At 37.7% G+C, this 23,722-nt stretch overlaps 2 protein-coding genes across 2 annotated transcripts; both read left to right on the top strand.

The window, feature by feature from the left end:
- Window positions 1-9,534: 9,534 nt before the first annotated feature.
- On the top strand, window positions 9,535-19,804 carry LOC131321240 (uncharacterized). Its single transcript, XM_058352244.1, has 7 exons — window positions 9,535-9,780; window positions 17,626-17,781; window positions 17,972-18,228; window positions 18,317-18,568; window positions 18,638-18,751; window positions 19,229-19,333; window positions 19,433-19,804. Exons 2-7 carry the CDS (start codon window positions 17,634-17,636, stop codon window positions 19,802-19,804), a joined length of 1,248 nt encoding a protein of 415 aa, XP_058208227.1. The 5' UTR covers window positions 9,535-9,780; window positions 17,626-17,633.
- On the top strand, window positions 12,955-16,788 carry LOC131320577 (uncharacterized). Its single transcript, XM_058351311.1, has 4 exons — window positions 12,955-15,247; window positions 15,331-15,636; window positions 15,711-15,798; window positions 15,889-16,788. Exons 1-4 carry the CDS (start codon window positions 12,972-12,974, stop codon window positions 16,198-16,200), a joined length of 2,982 nt encoding a protein of 993 aa, XP_058207294.1. The 5' UTR covers window positions 12,955-12,971; the 3' UTR covers window positions 16,201-16,788.
- Window positions 19,805-23,722: the final 3,918 nt, after the last annotated feature.

Genomic DNA, 23,722 nt, shown 5'->3' on the forward strand with positions numbered 1-23,722 from the left:
ATTATTAGTTGGGTCTTAATTGGGCATTAATTGGGTCAACTAAAATGACCCAATGGGCATGAAAGTAACCCATGAAAATTTTTCATCCTTTACCAGATTCCCAATGAATGTAGCCCACCCCCTACCACGCCACCACCGCCGCCGCCACCACGCCGCCCTCACCACCCCCACCACCACGCCGCCACCAATGCTGCCGCCACCGCCGTCTCCGTTATCACCACCACCGCGCCACCGCCACCACCATAATGTCGCCGCCGCCGCCACCACCGCGCCACACCCGGCCACTGCCACCACCACCACCCCTACCACGCCACCATCGCCACGCCACCACCGCCGCCGCCACCACCACCACCAAGAAGCTGGTTTTCATGTTAAACTGCCAGCAATAAAAGTGGGATTGCGTAATAAATTTTTGCAAGATTAAAACTCATCCAGATCAACTACAAAAATTATGACATTCCATCGGTATACTAAGAGACACATAACCATCGGTTTTATATGACATTCCACCTCATACAATGCAAGATATACCATTTATAGTTGGCGTTCAGTTTCACCTTAACCAATTATCTTCATGTGAAGATCCTCTGGGGTGGCATTTATTTTTTTCAAATATTACTTTTACATTCATTGCCCTACATGAAAGGATGTTGCCATCACTGAACGAATGTTTTGGACTATATACTCTCTTTAAGATCACTGAACGAATGTTGTGGTGGTGGTGGCCGCGGTTGTGGTGGTGGCGGCGCGGTGGTGGGGGTGGTGAGGTTGGCGTGGCGGCGGTGGCCGTCGTGGTGGTGGTGGCGGTGGCGGTGAGGGTGGCATGTTGGTGGCGGTGTTGTGGTCACTACAAGAAAAATTGCATTGGGTGACGAATGAAAATCGTCGCAAATTGTATGTTTTTTGTCAAAAATAATATAGGTGACGAAAAAAAATTTGTCGACTAAAGGTTGTCGAGGATTCCTACCTGGTGACGAAATCTATTTTTCGTCACCTATAGTGCCTTTTGGTGACGAAAAATTTCGTCACGGAAAAATGACTTGGTGACGAAATTTTCTTCGTCACCTATTGTGCTTTTTTGATGACAAAAAATTTCGTCACAAATTATTCCCTTTGGCTCGTTAAAGGTGACCCATCGGTGACGAAATTTTTCGTCACGAAAAACATTCTTATATGTGAAAAAAATCTCACTTTCTTGCTCCTGCGGGGTTTTGAACCCGAGTCTCCTAAGTTTTGCACGCAAGCTTTAACCAACTACACCACACAAACTTTTCAGCATATGTTTGAAATATCTAATATATAACACATACATTGAACATTAAAATATATTTTGAACGGCACTTTGAACTATTAAACATTAAAATTAGCAATTTTAATAAACATGAAAGTCGTAGCTCTTTATGTTATTGTTCAAACCCAATTTAAATTATCTCAATCGGAGTTCTGAGCAAAGAGTTATGCTCGAAATATATTTGATGACAAAGCGTAATTCATAAATTTCGTCACCAAAGGATAAATTTTTCGTCACTGAAAACGTAAAAAGAAGACGAAAATATTTTTCGTCGCCAAATTGGTTCATTTGGCGACAAAATATTTTTTCCGTCACCGAATAGTTATCTTTGGTGACAAAAAATAATTTCGTCTCCTTTTTTACTATTTTGGCGACGAAAATTTTATTTCGTCGCCAAATAGGAGCCTTTGGTGACAAAAATATCTTTTTCGTCGCTAAATAGTTATAATTGGTGACAAAATAATTTCGTCAAGGAAGTTATCAAAACAGTGACGAATTTATTTTTTTGTCGCCAAATATACTCATTTAGCTACGAAATTAAATTTTGTCGCCACTTTTTTGTCACTAAACATATTTTTTCTTGTAGTGGGTGGTGGTGAGTAATTGGGTTAATGGGCGGGTCGGGTTTGATTTTAAATAAATGGGTCGGGTTGGGTATGGGTAATTGAACTCATAATTAATGGGTCTAAATGGGTCAATGACCCATTATAGACCCAACCCACTTATAACTTGTCCATTTTGACCCAAATCCGCTCATTTGACACCCCTACTCTGGGCTGTCTTGGAGAGCTCATTCAATCTTCATTGAATGTATTAATTTTCTGTATCTTTCTTTTCTTTTATTTTGGCCTTTACAATTTTTCAACTTCTGTGAACTATTTTTTGTCTCTCCTCAATGCACCATTTATCGAGTTCATAGTAAAATTTTGTTGCTTATAAAAAATTAAAAAAAAAAAACACTCATATAGTTGCAATTTTCATTCATGATCAGCACAAAAATGCAGAAGCAAAATATCGATGGAATTTTTTTTTTTGATACTGTTTTCGAAATTGATATCACCAAAAATTTTCACCCACTATTAAAATTAATTCTCCGTCCGGACTTGTATATAGAGAAGAATGAATAAATGATTCTAGGGCAATTAAGCAAGGAAATCAATTTTTCTGCAAGCAATTAGTGTACGTGCATGCTTGTGAAGATGATTAAAAAAAGGTAGTCTAGGGTTGGATGTGCAGTGCAGGAATCACCTCATAAGCAGAAAGGCACCCCAACCTGTAAAGTCAAACCCCCCCCAACCTTTTTTTCCGCTTTTAAAAATCTATCTTTTTTCTTTGAGATTTATATACATGAGAGAGTACGTGAGCCTAGCTACTAACACGGATCGATCTACCCAGCATCCCCTTTGATTGAAAAGAATCAGCATGTCTGTCTTTTTCCCTCTTTCTTCCCCTTTTGCCCCCCTGGCCTCCCTCCTAATTAATTAACACCATCATCATCATTCATTCATGCATGCCATGCTCATGGCATGGCATGGGACGTTAAGGCCTCCATCTCCATCTCCATGTCCATGCATGTATTATATTATATATATATACACGTTATTAGACATAAGTACTCCAGCTGAAAATCCCAGTTGACGCTTGGGGCTTTCAACGAAGCTTCTTATGACTCAGCCGTCACAACTGCTCCCCACATCTAATTGTTTATTAATTGCATGGCTAGGTAGGAAGGTACGTTATTCCAACTTGTATTTTCCATTTACTATTTCTGAAACCTCGAAATTTGCCGGGTGTTATCAATTTTTTTAGGCTCAGTCAATAAAAAGCTTTGCACTTTGCTTTGGCATTAATTGACGGAAGTGGGGTCGATGGTGGGATTGACCCCTCCGAATTAGTCGATGTGCGCGTGAGCTAATCCAGACACCTGAGTTACAAAAAAAAAAAATTACTGTTTACTAACTAGTAAAATTGCATTCGAAATAACCTTATTTAAGTTCATATTCAACACATTAGCTTGAAGCTCGTTACTATTCCGAAGTTTCACTTCATAAATTTACCCGTACGGTGGAAAATTGAGTTCGATTCCCCGAGTTCAGCTCAGTTTAAGCTCATTCAATTGACATGAAAAATGGGGCGAGACAAGCTTAATTAATTGTATGCTAATTAAGTTTTTAATGATAAATCAAACAATCTAATATCCCAATTGACTAGATCGATCACGTGTTTAATTATAACCATATTGGGGAAAGCCTATTTACCAGGCCGCGCAATGGTTTTAGGGATCGATCGATGGAGCCAAATTTTAACCTAGTGGTATACAAAAAACAAAATAGAAAGATGGACTACACTATATATGAATAAGTTATTGATATATAGCGAACTAATATTACTGTGAGTTTTCCTTTTAAGTCAATAACTTATTACTTAAAAGGAAAACTCACAGAAATAAATCAAGAGCAAATGAACACCGTACTGTAAAAAACTCTACTTGTACGTACATTTGTGTGCTCATATACTGACTCTACTATAGTAACCACAGTGCACACTGCATGCTCTTTATTTACCAAATATCTTCGATAGTTAACGCTGTATATATAGCCATTCCAAGAATCTAGCTAAAAAAACTGCATTAGAATGAATAGCTCCATTGTACTTTGTTGCATTTTTTTACTTTGTTGGACCATATAGGTGCATGCTTACGACCTAGTGTTGTATCGTAGAAGTGGTTGTCCTTACCGTATGGCTAAGTCGTCGGTAGCATAGTAAACTCGGAAGTCTGAGGTCGAATCCACAAAGAAGTCACTGTAGCTTGCAGGCCAGAGACTTTTTTCTTTTTTTTGCTCGGCAAAACGAAGAAATTTATTAGCTCGAATAGGGTACATCGAGATGAAGCTCACAAAGCACAGGCGCTTACGAGCAACGGAAAACAAGATCACAAGGAAAAAAGAAGACGAAAAGGAGAAGAGGACGCCACATCCAACAGATAATTGGACCACCCACTCCTCTCATAGGCAATCAAACTTTCACCTTCCTCATACCGTCAAGATAGCCCTTAAAGTCTTCCAACGAATGCACTTTTATATCGAATTTCACCTTAACCCACATAGCTACTCTAGTTTTAATTAACTCCCCAATATCCTCCACACACCAAGTAGCATTGCTGAACACAAGATCATTCCTAACCAACCATAATGACCAAATTATAGCTTGGAAAGTTGTTTCCCACAAAAACTTCTCCAAATTTTTGAAACCGAACCCAAGCCACCAAGAAAACAAGTCAAACAAGGATGCAGGGTACACCCAACTAACATGCCACCAATCCAAAATCAAAGACCACACAAGCCAAAAAAATTGACAGTGAAGGAAAAGGTGCTCTGGAGTTTCTAAGAGAAAAGAACAGCGGAGGCACAACACCGATTGGCCCTCAGAGATCAAGTTTCGAGAGAGGAGTACCAACCTTGTTGCCACTCGATCCTGCAGTGCCAGCCACGAAAAAATTTCCACTTTTGGGGGACTAATACTCTTCCAGATTGAGCCCAGCACCCAATTGCTTGAGAAGCCCTCTTGTTCCCATTTGTTGTAAGCTGATTTAACTGAAAAACAATTGTCCGACCAACCTTTGGAGTTTTGGCATTACGGTGGAATTTTGGGAATCCTTTACGGTGGAATTTTGGCATTAGTACGGCCAACCTTTGGAGTTTGATTTGGTAGAATTCTCTCTCTACTTCTATTTTGACTAGAAAAAGAAGTTTTAAACGATAATTTGACTAAGACGAGGTCTATGGGTTTAATCAACCCATAATTTAGGTCGTTTAATACTTATCAACGATAACTTAAGTGAGACTCAAAGTAATTTGCTTCACTGGGAAGATTTAACCATGAAAACCGAATTAACTCATAAAATGAAGTTTGGAAGTGGTAAGAAACTCTTTTAGACATTTTATCAAACACTTAAAGTGTCATGGTTCTAAACATTGTGCGTGCCAAGAAGTTTGTCTATGTACAGACAAAGAAGTTAACAACTATATATAAGTAATTTAAACCAAAGATTAGGAATTTCTATTCATTCACAAACCAACATTTTTTTTTTTTTGCTTGGCAGACAAAGATTTTTATTAAGCTTGAAGGGGTACATTGAGGAAGAGAGAGCACAAACAGCAACTCAAGCAGACAAAATGAAAAAACAAGTAAACACCCCAACATCCAACCAAAGGTTGGATACAAACACCTCAAAGTTAGGTTACAAATTCAGTTTCCGAATCCCATCCAAATACCCCTTAAAGTCCTCAATCAAGTATATCTTAATATCACGTTTGATCCTCATCCACATGGCTACCCTTGTTTTAACAAGATCCGCCACATCCCAAACCAACGTGGAAGCATTGCTGAAAATATAATCATTCCGCACTAGCCAAAGCGACCAAAGTGTTGCATAGAAACAAGACTCCCCAATTTCTTTCTCCAAGTTTCGAAACCTACTTCCAAACCACCAGTTTGCCAAAATCAGATAAAACAAAATTAAGCACAAAATCAGATAACCCATTGAACTACCTAAGTCATGGGGCGAAAATCACTCCATGACCAAACCTATAAGACTACTCCTCACTCATGGGAGATGAGAACAACATTAAAAGAGAGAGATAGACAAAAAACATGGAGGAATAAGAAAATGAACACTGATTTTACAATTAACTTGTAACTACCAAAAGACACACATTTGCGCAATATTAATTGAATCAAGAAAGTATATGAGTGTGTATGACAAATTGAGAGGGATAAGCCCCATTTATTTACACTATTGAGGGCTTGTGATCAATAGGTTTTGTTCTACTGAAGAAAGAGTTTGCATTGTTGTTAAAGTATGTAGTTTAAGTTTTTTTCAATCTAGACCGCGCCCTAAGTGTTAAGGTATTTCACATAGACAAGTAAACTTGGTTTTTAACTTTCTTGAAAAAAAAGGACTAAAGAGCATGGATATAACAATATAACTCATGAAAAAATCTTGCGGTGGAGGACCTATACAATTTGGAAAAAAATTGGTCTAGGATCCACTATAGCATGTTTGTAACCCCTCCAGTCCTATAATTTGAGGGTAAAACAAAGATCAAAACATAAATATTGAGGGTAAAACAAATTTCAAATACAATAATTGTATTTTCAAAAATCGTTGAGGTAGCGATACCTTGAAAGGTACATTTAGAAGATCATGACTAATTCTTTCCCTAGAGGAAAATTTGTAGGAAAATATCATGTGAAAAACATCGGCTAATTCTGTACCAACAACGATGATTTGGAGTGATTTGTGTAAAACATCTGCACATAGCTTTTTATGTCAAACGCAAAAGATAGGGCTCCACCTTCGACAAACAGTAACTATGTCGAAATCTAAAAATTGTCAAAGAAATGAAATTAAAACGTGGACGCATTCTTGTGTTCTTAAATGCGTTGAAATGACTATTTCACCTTATTTTGTCTCACATCTTTTCCCTTTCTATTTGCTTAATAGATCATTATAAATTTAAGATCTAGAGTATATAATATTTCATGTGATACATGATCATAGATTTGCAACCGTCAACCTCGATAGGGTTGTTGAGATCCAATGGTTGAGAGTTGCCTTGAGTTTTTCTACACTATATATAGAGTTTTGAACGAATATTCGTCAACGGGTACAGAATTTTGTACACTTTAAAATGTGTATTAAATTAATCAGATAAACCCTTCACTCAACCTGTGGTTGAGATTCGAATAAAATTAATTAAAGGAATTAATACTGAATTTCTGATGGATTAATTTCGAATGAAATTTTTGGTAAAGGTATTTTTCGCCTCCTTGTCAAGCATTTTTCCGGGCCCACATGAGCGACAGCCTACCAGCCGTTCCTTCTCCCTCAAAAAGTTAAGGACGTAGGGCCCATACAACAGACGGCCATGATCGCGAAATGGTTACCAAAGAATAAATGGTAGGTCAAGCTCATAGTCATAGATAAATACCTACTTTAGTAGGAGTAGTAATAAATAATACACAATGAAAAATAGAATTTTAATTTGGTCAAATTGCACTTGCCCATCCCTGTTGATTGTTCAAATTATGGATGACAGATATGCTTTACTTCTTTCTTTCTTTCTTTTTATTGGCAAAAATAGGAGTAACAATTTATTAGGGATGGGGGAAAAGAATCCAACCAAAAATTTAAAAAAAGAAAATGCAACCCGAGGGACAAAGTCCAATACACACATGAAGGCCTAAAATGCCCAGATAGAACAGATAAAGCTCAAACAACTACTAAAAGGTTTAAAATGCCCAAATCTAACAATGGATCTCAGCTCAAAGAAAACCCCAGACCTAATCCTAAGAAATGTCGTTGCCTCCCGTTATAGACAGTACACCCAACACCGCCAAGGCGCCAATCAACCATCGTCGAAACCACCAAGCCACCATTGACTACCGAACAAACTTATATTCTCTCTGATGAAAAAAATAACTTATTTTTTTATTTCGAAATGTCCTGAGTTATTCGGCTATTTGAAGAGTGGTGCTAGTACCACACCCAAACTCACACCCAAACACACACCCACCACTCACATGAGTGGTGGGTCCCACACACACTACACACTCTAGTGTGTGTATGCACTACAAGAAATTACACAATTCTCGACTAATTTTCCCGACTAAATAATATTTAGTCGCCAATAGTTACACAATTGGAGACTAACTACTATTTAGTCGGCAAAATGTAAAAATATCACCGACTAAATATTTTTGGTCGCGGAAATATTATTTTTCCCGACTAATATTAATTTTTGGTCGGTAACTATGTGGCGCAAAGGAAGAAATTTCGCGCCAGGCTGGGGAAATTTTTGGCCGACTAAAATTTATTCGGTAATTGATAAAATAATGCCGACTAAAATAAATTTAGTCGGTAATATTTATTTTTTCCGACTAAAAAAAAAGTTAGTTGGTAATTATATTTTTTTAGATTGAATAAAATAGAAAAACGAAATTACATTTTCCGACGAAATATATTTTAGTCGGGTAATATTATTTAATCCGAATTAAAAATCCAATACATTTCCCAATTAATAGATTTAATTATGGAATATAAATTTTTCCCCTTTTTTTAAAATTTCGAAGAAAGGAAATATTTGTTCCAACTACATTGATCGCGATGCAACCTTTTCGATCAGTCCTGCTCATTTTTTTTCCCTTCTTAATCATAAGATTCTCGTAAAATTTTTGCCCGATCGGGCCAAGGAAGCCACTTTATCGGTTCAAAATTTCTTAAATATAAAGAATTTTGTTGTCCGATTAAGTGTCTATCCATATATGGTTAACTTCATTCTTGGTATGAGTGTTCAAATTCGTATTACCTCAAAAATAGATGATTTCGATCGTGAAAAAATACCTCAAGTGAGGCTCGGTTAGTTCACTTTAACACTTAAACGTCTCCAAACACATTAAATATCTTTCGATAATGTGGTCGCCAATATCAAATGATCTCCGATTTTAGTGATAATGCTATAATAAGTAAGATGTGAAATCCTAACGGTTCAGATCGACCATTATAAAAAATGATTCGACATTTACCTTAACTATATATATGTTTGATGTATTTGATAGTTAACTAATTCTTATGTTGTACTTGTTATTGCAATAGCCACAAGATCGCGAGACAATCTTGATGATCAAGATCATTGATTTTGTTGCATTTGTTGAATTATTCATTTCCGTAAATTTGCAGCTCGATCAGGTTTAGAATATCCCTTTATCGAGATGTGAATTCATTAGAAAAATAGTATTTTTTGTTTGATCAATTGTCTAACGGAAAACAATCAATTGCAATATTAGTAATAATGATCTAACTGATAATATTAGAGAAGATAAATGGTTCTGATCACAAAAAAAAAATCTCAAGTGGGGCTCGGGTGGTGTGTTATAAGACTTTAATGTTTTTGTACGTGGTAAAAATTATTCCGACTAAATATTTAGTCGGCCAAGACAAAAAATACCGACTAATTAATTTTTGGTTGGGAATGAACACTTTTTTGCGCCAATCTAAAATTTTCACGAAAAAAATTGGCGGGATTTAGGTGATTTCCGACTAACTATTTAGTAATTTCCGACTAACTATTTAGTCGGCAACTCTTTTATAATACAAAACGGCGCCGTTGCACCGTATCATACCCATCCAGCTATACACTTCCGTCGTCTCCCTCACATCGTCATTCAGTTCACCCCCTCCTAATCGACGCTCTGTCCCTCTCTCCAGCCGTGGTCCTTAATTAACCCATCTCTCCAGCCGCGGTCTCCACCACTCAGCACCGCCGCCGCTGCAGCACCCCCAACGAAAACCCCTCTCTCCTCTGACTGTGGTCTCAGATCCTCCTGCTCCTGTTGATCAAACACCCCGACGAAAACCCCTCTCCTCCGACTTTGCATCTCCAGCCGTGGTCGAGCCGCTGTGTTTCTCTCTCTCTCGCTCTTGCTAGGTACTCATTGTCTCTCTCTCTCTCTCTCTCTCTCTCTCTCTCTCTCTCTCCGCTACAATCTGGGTTTTCAGTGCTCCAAATGAACAAATCGATTTGGGTTTTTAGTGCTCCAAACGAAAAAATCAATTTGGGTTTTCTGAGTTTTCCAATTTGGTGGCTGGGATTTCAGTTCTAGTTTCTGATTAGAAGGTGGGAGTATGGTTGAAGTTTTGACAGTGGCTAGTTTTTTTTATCTGATATGGATGTGTGAAATTGATTTTGTGATATTGATTTCTTTTTAAAGGAGTTTTGGGATTTGAGTAGGCATTTGCTTAGGTTGTATTTTTCACTAATCAAAATAGAATTTTGGTGTTTTGACTGACGTTGGCCAAGACGGTTACCGCATGTGCCGAGCAAGAGCGAACCGGAGGACCACGCCTAGACCAACTGATCGTTAACCGTACCCCCCACAACATATACTCAATGGGCCATTGGAATTCATGCATTATCTGACCTATTATTAAACATGAACATAGTGATGTTTCTGTCGGCCTTGATACTTCTGTTAATCTCTAGATCTGTGCCTGTTCCTTTTACTTTTTCGGAGTACAATGACCAAGGGGTTGTAGTCGATACTGACATTCAGTAGAATAATGAGTCTATGCCTAAGTGTGTTACTTGTGGGCCAAGTGTACTAGTAGTCTAGTACTCTTAGTCTATAAATAATCCTTATTAGGTCATTGTAGTTAGCTTTAGTTGAAGAATATCAAATTGTAAAGTTAATTGATTGAAATAGAAGTCATTGATGTATGGTGCAGTGACATTTTGCTGCCAAGTGGGCCTCACTCTCTGGACAAGAAAGTAGTTTAAGGCTCTCGTCATTTTAATGATGTTGTTTCCATCTGCAAAGGTTATTCACTTGTTGCCGAGAAAAATGAGGTACTTCATTGGTTGGCAGTCGGGGTGGTTCATTCCCCTGAGCAGGCTGAATGAATGTGTGTTGTCTATATTGATCTTTTTTCACTATATATAAAATTGGAGAAAGATCTGCTTGTTCTCAGTTCACTATAAAAATGTGTGTTGCCAGCTCTCCTGAAAAGTTATACCACATTTTCCAGCATGAAAATAAGTTGAGTTGACTTTTGTTTTCTGTAAATTCATATTTGCTCAGATGACAAATTTTGGAGTAGTAAAATGCCTCTGGCAATTCTAGACTCGACAAAAATGGTGAAAATAGTTTTTGGTAACCAAAATTCTAGGAGTAATCCATACAAAACATGTGTTACATCGTATAATAGCAGTCATTCTTCCTGATAATGATTTTGATACGAAAAGGAATCCGAACTATTTTTGTAAGCTTGTTTTAATCTAATCATAAATGAAACAGTATAAAGCATTTTTAAAATGCATTTTTTGTTAAACAATTAAATAGAAGCTGACTATTGCATTCTTACGTTTGATCTATGTTAGGAAAGTGAGGAAGAAGTCACTGACACTGAACAAGCTGAAAACTGGTTTTCATTGACATCTGCTCAACGCATTTGTGGTGGGTTCCTTGAATCTGATTGATAAGTGTTCTTCTCAGGGTATCTTACTTCTTTCCTATGCTTTTCTTTGAATTGATATTAATCTATACATGAACCTTGTGCTATATTGATCATACTGTGCGTAAGCATCAATCAAGATGCAAGGTGTGCTTAATGTTGAGAAAAGCTGGCCAATCATTTCTTTGGAACAACAGTAAAACATGAATGCCAGCATGCAACCGAGAGGGGTACTTTGTCTATGAATCTCGTTGGGTTGCAGCACCTTTACTACTCTTCTAATGGTGAAGTTTTACTACCTGAATAGGCAAGTTTTCCAAAAAGTTGGGGCATCTTCATGGCAGTTAGCAAATAACAGCATGGCCCAATTTTTTCTTTTCTTGTGTGCCCCATTTTTTTAATTAATCCATGAGCTGGAAGATTTTCTAGCTGAAATTCTTTGAGGTCCTCTATGGTTATATAGCTAATGGTGCTGCTATGAGTCTATGACACAGAATTGTTATCTCATATCTGTTTAAGATGCCAAAAGTTGCTGATGACAAAACATCTCAGGACCATGCATCAAAATTCGAGTTTCAAGCTGAATTCAATTTAGTAATAAATGAGTGTGAACTGTTAGACCAATAAATTCCAAACTTCCAAGAAATGATTTACAGCTCTTCCAACCACGGCAGGTTCTGGTTATTGGTTGATTGTTTCACTGTTTAATTTTGTGGAAACTAATGACATTGGTGATTTGAAGTCATTGAATGGACTTTAGAGGTGACTATCTTGAAATGATTAAAAGGATTTTGGTGGAGTTAACTACCTGGTCTTACAACTTATTTTGCCTTGTTTCTGTTCAATACCATGTTTAATTGTTTATGCATGTAAAATTTTCATTCTTTTTTAGTTGTTTAATTTGTATTGTTGGCATACCATTATGTAATCAGAACCTCCGTAATGGTTTTAGAATATTGGTGAGATAGGCTTCGAGGGAGTAAGAAGGGGAGCAGATAAAGCAATAGGACTGTAAGAAGGGGCCTCTCTAGGACTGTTGTGCTGCATTCAAGTGTGATTTCTAGTGCTTAATTCAAGTTGTGTTAGCTGTTATGCATCATATGCTTGGTACTTGAAAATCTGGAATTATATCCCAATGAGGGGCTTCAATACTTTGTGCTGGTTGGTGCTATGCTCTACTGTTATTCTCTATATCATGTTAAAGCTGCTGCTGACCTGTATTGTGGCTGCCTATTATGCCTGCTGCTGCTATTTTGCTGATGCTACTGTTGTTTTCTTATGGGTGCTGCTGTCTTGTTGCTATGTTCATAACCGATCCATGCACAAATCCTTGATCCAAACACAGCCATAGAAAATCAAATAACTCTATACCCTGGATAACAAATATGCATTATATCTTGTTTCTTGAATATCAAAATCCTTCTCTTAGCTAAAATGGTTGAGTTACCGAAGTTTGTTCTTTCACCTTTCTGCATGTTTTACATGCCAACATTACTCATTTTCAAAAAAATTCTTTTTTCAGATCATCATAATAGCGCATATAATAATTTTGTTTTAATCTTAACATTATTATCACTGGAGTTGCATGGTTCCAAACCACCATGTTTCATTACTCTATCATGAACATTGACTTGTATAACCTTTAAATTTTTTTATAGGTCATAAGAAATGGATAAGGATTGGATGGCGACTAAAAATAGGTGGTCAGAGCAGTATAAACAAGGGGTGGAATCTTTCATAGAATTTGCGATGGCGAATTCAGGAGCACAAGATAAGATTCGGTGTCCATGTATTGATTGTCTAAATAGCAAAACACTTAGCAGTAAAGTTGTTAGGATCCATTTGATACTAAAAGGAATTGACTCTTCTTATAAGACTTGGGTGTACCATGGGGAACCTGTTCCTGCACGTCAGCCTCAAACACAATATGACGACTATCACGAACACAATGAAGGTATTGGGGATGAAACAGGACGGGAGGTCCCTGAGGATGACAACCAATTGCGTGATATGTTGGAACAGTCTATTGTTGGTGGCATTTTAGATGATGATGTCGATGGATTGCCTAATCTTGAGAGGGAAAATGTGCGGAATTTTGAGAAGCTGTTCAATGCTGCTCAATGTAAAGCTTATCCTGGTTGTGTAAAGACAGTGTTAGCATTCATTGTTAAGATGCTTCATGTTAAAGTGTTTAAGAAGTTGGGCAATGAGACGTTCGACATGATTATGAAGATTATTAAAGAGATGCTACCTGTAGACCGTGAGATTGAGAGTACTATTCCTTGGAATATTTATGATGCTAAGAAATTCTTGAGGGATTTGGGTTTGGAATATATTCCTATTCATGCATGCAAATATGACTGTGCACTATTTTGGAAGGAAAATGCAAATTTGGAAAATTGCCCTACATGTAACGAGCCTAGGTACAAAGTGAACGATGGAACGGGTAAGAAGATACCCCACAAGATATTGCGGTACTTACCATTGACTCCGAGACTACAAAGGCTATATTATTGTAAGAAAACAGCTCCTGATATGAGATGGCACAAAGACAAACGTGTAGATGATGATGAATTGCGTCATCCGGCTGATGGTCAGGAATGGAAAGACTTCGATGAGCATTTTCCCGATTTTGCTGCTGAACCGCGAAATGTGAGGCTCGGAATGGCTACCGATGGTTTCAATCCTTTTGGAAATATGAGTACATCATATAGTATGTGGCCTGTTATCATGTTGCCTTACAATCTCCCACATTGGAAGTGCATGAAAGAGCCCTTTTGCTTCATGTCGTTACTTATTCCTGGCCCATCGGCCATTGGAAGAGATATTGATGTTTACTTGCGCCCGTTAGTTGATGAGTTGAAGGTGTTGTGGAAGGATGGTGTGCGAACTTATGATGCCTCCACTGGACAATATTTTACAATGCGTGCATGTTTTTTATGGACCATCAATGACTTACCTGCATATGCCATAATGTCTGGGTGGTCTACAAAGGGTTATTTAGCTTGTCCCATTTGCAACGAGGACAACTCATCAGTTAGATTAAGGAGTAAGATTGGATATTTGGGTGCTCGTCGCTTTCTACCCGAGCACCATATTTGGCGAAGGAGCAAGCTCTTTAATGGTAAATTTGAGGATAGGACTAGACCTTTGGAGTTGTCGGGCGAAGAAGTATTACAACAAATTAATTTAGGGACATACCCGCCATTTGGAAAACATCCAAATAGGAGCAGGAAAAGAAAAAGGGATGAGTATGAGAACAATTTGAATTGGGGGAAGAAAAGCATTTTGTTTGAGCTGCCTTACGCTCCTTTTCTCAATCTCCGACATAGTCTTGATCCTATGCACATAGGGAAGAACATATGTGACAATTTGGTGGGGACATCTTTGGGTATAGATGGAAAGAACAAGGATACGGAAAAGGCGCGGAAGGATATGAAGGATCAGGAAATACGAAAGGAGTTGCACCTAAAGAGGTGTGCAAATGGGACATTTGAGAAGCCCCAAGCCATGTACACATTGTCCCCAAAAGAGAGAGAAGGCTTTTGCGATTTCTTAAAATCTATCAAGTACCCTGATGGCTATGCAGCAAACATCTCTAAATGCGTGAACACTCAAGGTGGTAAACTATCGGGCCTCAAAAGTCATGATTGTCATGTACTTTTGCAACGAATTCTCCCGATTGGGATGCGTGGCTATTTGAACAAGGAAATTGGGACTGCGTTGTTTGAGTTTGGTAACTTCTACCAACAGTTGTGCTCAAGAACAGTGAAGCTGAGCGATTTGGATAAACTTCAGGAGAACATTGTAATTGTACTTTGCAAGCTTGAAAAGATATTCCCTCCCGCTTTCTTTGACGTTATGGTACACTTAGCTATTCACTTGCCTCGCGAGGTTAGGCTTGGAGGGCCAGTGCAATATCGATGGATGTACCCGATTGAGAGGTATGGCGAGACCATTCTACTAACTATGTCATTTATTTATAGTCGTATTTAAGACACAGTAAAGTGGTTTTTTTTTTTAATAGATTACTTGGAGTTCTGAAACGATTTGTAACCAATAAAGCTCGTCCCGAAGGTTCAATTGTGGAGGCTTACATATCCAAAGAATGTACAACTTTTTGTTCTATGTATCTCGATGGAATTGAGACAGTGTTTAACCGCGTAGAAAGGAATGATGATGGTGGTGAGCGCACAATGGGGTTAGCGGCATTCAATCAAAATGTTCGTCCCTTCGGTCGAATCCAAAGAGCACCTAATGTACCTGTCAACCAACGAGACATGGCTCATTGGTTTGTCTTATACAATAGCCCTGAAGTCGATCCTTATCGAGAGTACGTATTTACATAAATGTATTCTAAATTGAGTTGTTGTTTTATCATTATTATTAATCTTACATGTTAACTAGGATACACAAGACCTTACTGGAGGGTGACAATACCATTGATATTGCAAAAAGACAACGCAAAGAGTTTTCCCAATGGTTCAAAGGGCACGTAAGGCATACAACATTGAATTAGTCATGTTTCAGATTAAGCAATGTTTTTTTATCTAGTGTAGCGTAATAAAAACTTTTTTTAATGTAGATGAATGAATTGCGGAACCAAGGGTCTCCAGAAGCAACTGATGAGTTGTGGTCATTGGCTAATGGACCTGATGCATTAATAGACACATATTCAGGGTGCATTTCTAATGGCGTTCGATTCCATACTATTGAACATGACAATCGACATACAAGTCAGAATAGTGGGGTACTCGTGGAAGGGGAGCATGAACAACAGACAATTGACTTTTACGGCTTTTTAACCAAAGTATGGGAGTTGAGCTATTTGTTCAATCATCGAGTTGTTTTGTTTCAGTGTGAATGGTACAATACTGGTAGTAGTAGAACTATGTGAGTTGATGTGCATTGCAAAAGCATTGATACAAGGACTCGATGGTATAAAGATGACTCATTCGTATTACCAAGTCAAGTCCAACAAGTATTCTACATTAAAGATACCAAGTTTGGTGAAAATTGGAAAGTAGTAGAACGAATTCAACGTCGAGGAATCTGGAATGTCCCAGAGATGGATAGTTTGGAAACCGGCAGTGCTCCCAATGAAGTTTTCCAGCAGGACACAACTACTGAGATTCCAGAAATTGTTGTCGAATTTCCCACTGTTACCTCTTTGTGGAGAAATGACATTGAACCTGCAATTATTAGCGAGGATGTGGTTTTACAATCTGAGGGTGTAGATGAAGAAGAAGAAGATAATGAAGAAGAAGAAGAAGAAGAAGAAGAAGATTATGATATAGATCCTGACAAAGAACATTAATGTTCCAAGATTTGATGTTTTTGTTCTATGGTGGTAAACTAAGTAGTGTCTTTTGTACTTGTCTATGGTGTGTCTTTTGATCCTGACATAGAGCTAGGTGTGTCTTTTGTACTTGTCTATGGTATCTAAGGAGTCTAATGTGTATATTCATGCTTAGGGGATGATATAGATGAAAGAATTCTTAGGTGTGTCTATGGTTCACTTCTCAGTTGTTGTGCATTTGGGTTGGGTTCCTGTTGTTAATAGCTTACCCTTTTGTATTGACCTATCCTTGGGGGGTTGTCCCTTGGATTGTTTATGTTTTTCTAGGGGGCACGTTCCTAGCTTAATCATGACACTACTGCTCTATTGCTACTGCCACTCCATACGTGGCTGCTATTGCCACGCTATGTAGTTATTCTACTGCTATCTGTCATGGCCATGCTACTATCTGCTATCTGTCATATGGTGGCTCTCTTGATCCTGCTACCTATGCTTCTAACTGCATTACTCTGTGATGTGGTTCCTGCTATGTTGATTGCTGCCATTACAGCAGCAACTGTTCTGTTTGTTGTGAACATTTGGGGCCCGTGTAGTGGCTGTTGTTATGTGTTGCTCTCGCTGTTTTGCTGATTCTACTATTTGGTGGCTGCTTTGCTTCTACTCACATCTTATTGCATCTTTGTGCTTTTATGGTGGGCATGTTTTATTGTGAAGATTGCTGGACTGTTTTCGGTTGAGCTGGTTTGCTGCCACTGCTACTTCTTTGTGTCTTTTGTACTTGTCTATGGTATCTAAGAAGTCTAATGTGTATATTCATGCTTAGGGGATGATATAGATGAAAAAATTCTTATTACATTAGTCCATAAGCAAACATCAATTTTTTTTTATCAGACACAAGCAACATCATTTGGTAAGAAACATTTCGTTATTATTGATTATCTGTCACTTGCTATACATGTCTCATTATAGTTCACTTCTTTTATATCCTTGTTTCTAATGGAGTAGTATTTCACCGTTTGACAGATTGCATCATGGGTCCTGGATCACGAAAGAGTAGCGCATCCTCAAACTCTATCAAATCGCGTGGAATTGCAGAAGCTACAACACCTGTTCCTCCTCCTATTGTGGCATCTACTCCTCCGACTGTTCCATCTCCTTCTACCGGTACAAGTGTTGTAGGTAAGTACATCTCAGTTATGTCATAGTATTTATTGTGGTCTAGGAAATTCGAACATTCTGCTATGAAGATCCATGGCCAAAAGGGGCAGTTGAGAGCAAACATAAAAGAAAAGGCATTAAGGTTGTTCTTTGGTATAGTAGTGCATGTATCTCTCTCTTCTTTTATACTATTCTTGCATCTCAATTGCAGGTGAACCTTCAAGACGTGTGCGGGGGCCTACACTTGGGAAAAGAGTTAGAAGGCTGATTGAAGTCAAGGATGGGACGAGGCTCCATGTTTATGTCACACCAGAAATGAGAACTTTTTGCGGGGCAAATGCAACTAAAGTGGCCAACGAATTGGGGTCACAAATTAGGAGGATGTGCCGCCCTACTGCTAATAGTTTTTGCCACTCGTGGAATCTGGTTCATGCTGAGGTGAACAGGGCCGTAATACAAGCCGTACGGGTAAGAATGTGAAACTATGCATAGTGATTATTTCTAGTGAATAATGAAATATCGTAAGAGATTAATTCCACTTATTATATGCTTCTAGGACAAATTTGAAGTCACCGAAGATGGTGTTGAATACACTCCATTAGTTGAGCAAGTTTTTAAGCGCAAAGCCAACTTACTTTACAAAGACTGGAAATGGAGGATGAGTGATCATTACGAAAAGACAAAGGATCATTACGAAAAGACGAAGGAAGATGGCAAAAACCCTTATCAGCTTCCTTTTACCAAAGACATAAGCCAGGAAGCTTGGAAGTTTATGATTGATCATATATTCAACGATCCAAATTGGGAGGTTGATAAGATAGTTGTATGAGTTACATTTCCAATTCTTCGTTTATATCTAACAAGTTCTTTTTTTCAGCCCCGCAAAATAGCTGGGAAAAAAAATAGAAATACTCCAGTAGATGGTTTCTCTGTGGCTTCTCGTGGTCATACTTTGGGTTCTCGATCATTTGCTGCTGCAATCACCATTGAGGTGAGAATTTTTGTGCATTGTTAAGACCTTTTAAATACCATCTATGCCATGTAATCCAAAATCAAACCATGTCCCCCCTGAATCATCCTTGTTCTTACTCGCACTTCATCCATGATTACTTATTAAAGCTGTTATACACTGATAGAGAGAAGACTGAAGAGTACTAACCATATACTGTCACCCAGCTAAGTCTATTTCTTGGAAAAGAATTAGTTAATCTTGCGCTAGTACAGCTTCATTTTGCTGCTCTCAGTAGATCAATGTGCTTTCCAGACTGCAGAGATGCCAGATTAACTAATAGCTGGCAAAAAAAAGAATTAGTCTATTTCTTATCATGCCAGCCATTTGTTTTCTTCTTTTTCTTCAAGATAATTTCACGTATATGTAAGCCTATTTCTATTGAGACTCCACATGGTAGAGGACAGATGGATACTTATTTTGGTAACTATTCAAACTATGGTTATTTGAATATGTTAGGCAGACAAGCCTAATGGAAAGGTGCCAGATTTATGTGAGAGATACCAGGCATCACATACATTGAAAGACGGTGGATGGATTGATCCTCAATGTGCTGAGATACATGTATGCATCTAATATCTGTAGACATTTTGTTTTTTCTTTTTCAATTAGTCTATTCCTTATATTTTTTGTTGTTTCTTTTCTTCTTTTTGCAAACGACAGGCAAGGATGGTGGTCACGCGAGACGAGGCCGCTCAATCAGGATGTTCGCTGACGGACGAAGAACTTTCGAGGATTCATCTTGGGGAAGCAAAGTATTACATAAGGGGATTTGGGGTTGGCCCGAGGCCCTCATCCTTCTCTTCCCAATCCAGCTCCAATTTAGCACGGCAAGAGCTGCAGAGAGTCCAATCTGAGCTGGAGTTACTTCGTGAGGAGCGACGAAAAGAACGAGAGGAGTATGAAAGACGTTGGGAGGAGGAGAGAAACAAGCGTGATGAGGAGCAAAGGCAAAGGGATGAACAAAGGCAGCGTGAGTTTGATGAACTGAAAGACATGCTGATAAGGCAAATACATGCACGAGACAATATCTGATCGAGGTGATAAAGGGCAAATATTTGGTACGTAATTTCCTCTTCGCTATGAATTAATGGGTTAACTTTTAATGGGAAACCAAAGAGATAAAAGGCAATCAAATAAAAGAAAGATACGAGAGTTGTCATGCAACTAGGGGAGGTGTGTATGTATGAATTGGACTAGATAAGGCCGATTCTATACTGATAAATGGTGCACAATGCAACCTCTTGTTACTCTTTACGGAAATACAGAGAAAGAAATTTTGAGTTTGATAGAATGCCATCATGGTCATTCACTTAGAAGTATTAGTATATGTTATCTCATGGTAAGTAAAGTACAAGAGGTTTAATAAAAGGCGCTTTACCTGCATATTTACTCGTATGGTAAGGGATGTGATATGTGGCGGGATATAAGTGGAGGCTATCAATGCTATAAAATGAAAGGAAAAAACATTTTGACCCAAGAATCGAGTTTTTTGCACCAAGGCTATGACTCTAGCTAAGGTACTGTGACACTGTCATTCAGTTGAGGGACGAAATAGAGAGCACTAAGAAGAATCACTATACTCATTTGTTTTAATTTGTAAGTTCAATGTCTGGTATGAATAGTGTGGAATAAAATTATACCCTGCTACATAAGGGAAGCTATTAATTCTGATTGGTGGACAATGGTATAAGAAGTTTTTAGCTTGGTGGGATGCTCTCTTGTTCCTATCCCTTCAGCTGATTTGAATGTCTTGTTCTAGTCAGGTTCCAATGCCGATGGGATATCTAGTTTGTGAGGAAAGTCTTAGGAGGGGTTGACTGTTAGGTTACCTTCAGCTCTAGTGCTCGTAATTGGTCTTCAGCTCTCATTAGGAGTTAGTTGTGAAACCTGACCTATACTTGTTCGATATTGCCTACCTTTGATTGTTGTATGGAACTTTGTTCGATATTGCTGCTGCTCATATACTGTCTCCTGCTCTTTAAGTACGTTTTGAGATTGATGCTGAGATTGTGATCTTTTATACTGCAGAGGTTGAATTGAATGTTGTGGTATTCAATCTTCTGACCATCAATATGCTTTGGAGCCTTAGTAGTAGTCTCAATGCCTTTGGAGACTTTGTTATTCTCTTGTTGCTGCTGTTATGAATCTGATCTTGCTCTATATGCCCAATAGTATGAATTTATGAGGTTCTTCAAAATCAAAGATGCAGAACAAGTAGTACTAGTACTAATGGATTATGGATTGTTGGAAAACGATCATGATGATGTAGAGTACAAGACTCCAACTATTGAGAATTGTCGTTACCCCTTGGATGGTTCTGGGCTATGTAGCACCGAAACTCCAAAAGGGCGTCGTGTCCATGTATTGGACACGGGGACACGTCCAAATACGTATTGGACAAGTCACGTGGCGTGTTCAATAATTTTTATTATTTTTTGATAGGGGACACGCCGGGGACATGGCTGGGGACACGCCGAGGACACGACTGGGGTTAAAATGTAATTTATCATGCTGGTTGATCAATAAAATTAGTCATCTGGATACCTATAGTGGAGGTTTGACCCAATTTAGGTTCCTACATGGGAAAAACATTGTCTATATCGCTTAATAGCGTTTTTCAAATGCTGTAAAAAGCGATTTTTGTTGTAGTGAGATGAAATTCGTCACGTAGGTTGACCTTTCATTTTGATCTTAATAGTCCATCCATTCGCTATTTGGTTGGATTTCAATTACGTGCATGCACTCTGCACACCTGAATGAGGCTTCCCATCAGATAGAAGTAATCTAGGACTAAAGCATTGTGTTTTCTATTGTAAGAATCAAATATAAGGTTCTTATTATCTGTTGCATAACAAAGCCTGAAGGGAAGAATGGGGCAAAAACAAAGTCCTTATCCAACCTCTTATGCTGTCTTATTCTTATTAGACCAGGAAGATATATAGGAACCGCTACAATTGCTTCAACAAGATTTGTGCAGTGTACAGCTGCAATTGAATAGTGAGAGGGAAATAAATGTGTGGTACTGATCATAATCCATTTAAGAGTTTCCTTTTGTCTATGTGGGAAGTATGTTTATAATGCTTGTTATCATGATTTATCATTGTGCTTGCTTTGTTCATAATTCTTGTCGTCATCTTGGAGAAAATCAAATACTTGACATTCATTACTATCATTGGTTGGGTCTTATGCTGATACAACTTCTTTGCTGCCAAAACAATTGGCCAGTGTCCTTCTAATGAGTTATGCACCATTGCAATTTGTAATTTTCGATTATCTATTTGGTGTCTTAGCTTTTTGTGGGTGTATGTACTTTATGGTTGGAACATTGCCAACTATTTGAGGTGTTGATCTATCGGGGTTTGGGTTGGCTTATGATTGTCGAGCGTTTGGGTTGCCAACATAGCTGGGATCTTGTCTCTTGTTACTTAATAAATTTGCTTTTGCCTTTTAAAAAAAATATCATGGTGTTAGGTTTTTTTTCTTCCCTTGATGTACCCTTGTCAAGTTTTGTATCAATATTATGGGTCTTATTATTGTGTTTTGTTCTTTCCACAGATATTGGAGTATCCAGCATCTCGTTAAAGACTTTATATGAAGAAGCTGAATTTTTGCCGTGGATTTTACCGTAATTTAGTTTTCTCGCTGTTGAACTTTTCTATATTTTGCACTCTAGGGCTTAGATATGATATATTTGATGTTACGTACACTTTTTGTTATTTTGTACTCTACGAATTTGGATTCCGTTTGTTAAGTATTTGGTGAACACCTTTTATTTATAGAAGTTATAAATGAATTGTTCTTGAATTTCAATATTTGATTACAGTAGATTGGTGAATAGATGTTGAATTTAATTTATTGTGAATCAATCACCCAAAAAGCCGAGCAAAAAAAAAAAAAAAATCACCCAAAAAAAAAATCTAGGCAGATTTTGGAATTAATTTTAAAATTTGTAATATTATATTTGCCGACTAAATATTTAGTTGGTAAAAGTTGTTAAATGCTAAAAATAAATGTTACATTTACCGACTAAATAATTAGTCGGTAATTTCTTAAACATTTTCCGACTAAATTAATTAGTCGGTAATTTATTAAACATTTTTCCGAATTTATTAAACATTTTCCGACTAAATTAGTCGGTAATTTATTAAATATTTTCCCGAATTGATTAAACATTTTCCGACTAAATTTGTTAGTCGGTAATTTATTTAACATTTTCCGACTAAATAATTAGTCGGCAATGTATTAAATATTCACCGACTAAATAATTTTGCCAACTAAATAATTTGTCGACAATAATTAAAATTAGCCGACTAAATAATTAGTCGGAAAAATACAACATTTGCCGACTAAACTAGTTTTAGTCGGTGATTACCTTTGCCGACCGTGATTCCCCGACCAATTCGCCAACCAAATATTTTAGTCGGGAAATTTTTTTGCCGACTAAATTTGGCCTTTTGCCGACTAAACTTTTAGTCGGGAATGGTGTAATTTCTTGTAGTGATGGGGCCCACCACTCATGTGAGTATGGGTGTAAATTTGGGTGTGTCATTAAAATTATTGAACTTCATAAGAAGGCACGCATAAACTGCATATTATATCCCGGTTGATAGTTCAAATTGCATTGGCCCATCATATATAAATGCGTTAATATATATACGTAGTAAGAATAGCATCTTTATTTGGTTGGTTAAATTGCACCGGCCCATCGATCTCTATATGTTGTTCAAATTATGAAAGACAGCAATTGTGTTATTGAAATATATATTACTAAACAAATTTATCTTTTCTCCGTCTCGTATTACAGGTTCACTATTTTATTTTGAAATGTCCCAAGTTATTAATTACCCTCTTTGAAAAGGCAAGAAAAGAAAAAGAAAAAAAAAAGGTGTCTACATTTTGAAGAAAATAACCATCATAAATGATTGACAGTAGCTGCCTAAATGGCATGCA

Source organism: Rhododendron vialii, chromosome 3a (assembly GCF_030253575.1).
Source record: "Rhododendron vialii isolate Sample 1 chromosome 3a, ASM3025357v1".
NCBI lineage: Eukaryota > Viridiplantae > Streptophyta > Magnoliopsida > Ericales > Ericaceae > Rhododendron > Rhododendron vialii.

Bases quoted from the DNA above. Each gene is read 5' to 3' on its own strand.
- LOC131321240 (XM_058352244.1), top strand. From the start codon at position 17,634: ATGGGTCCTGGATCACGAAAGAGTAGCGCATCCTCAAACTCTATCAAA. The intron at 17,782-17,971 runs GTAAGTACATCT...TCTCAATTGCAG, and splicing joins TACCGGTACAAGTGTTGTAG to GTGAACCTTCAAGACGTGTG. The intron at 18,229-18,316 runs GTAAGAATGTGA...ATATGCTTCTAG, and splicing joins CCGTAATACAAGCCGTACGG to GACAAATTTGAAGTCACCGA.
- LOC131320577 (XM_058351311.1), top strand. From the start codon at position 12,972: ATGGATAAGGATTGGATGGCGACTAAAAATAGGTGGTCAGAGCAGTAT. The intron at 15,637-15,710 runs GTACGTATTTAC...CATGTTAACTAG, and splicing joins GAAGTCGATCCTTATCGAGA to GATACACAAGACCTTACTGG. The intron at 15,799-15,888 runs GTAAGGCATACA...TTTTTAATGTAG, and splicing joins CCCAATGGTTCAAAGGGCAC to ATGAATGAATTGCGGAACCA.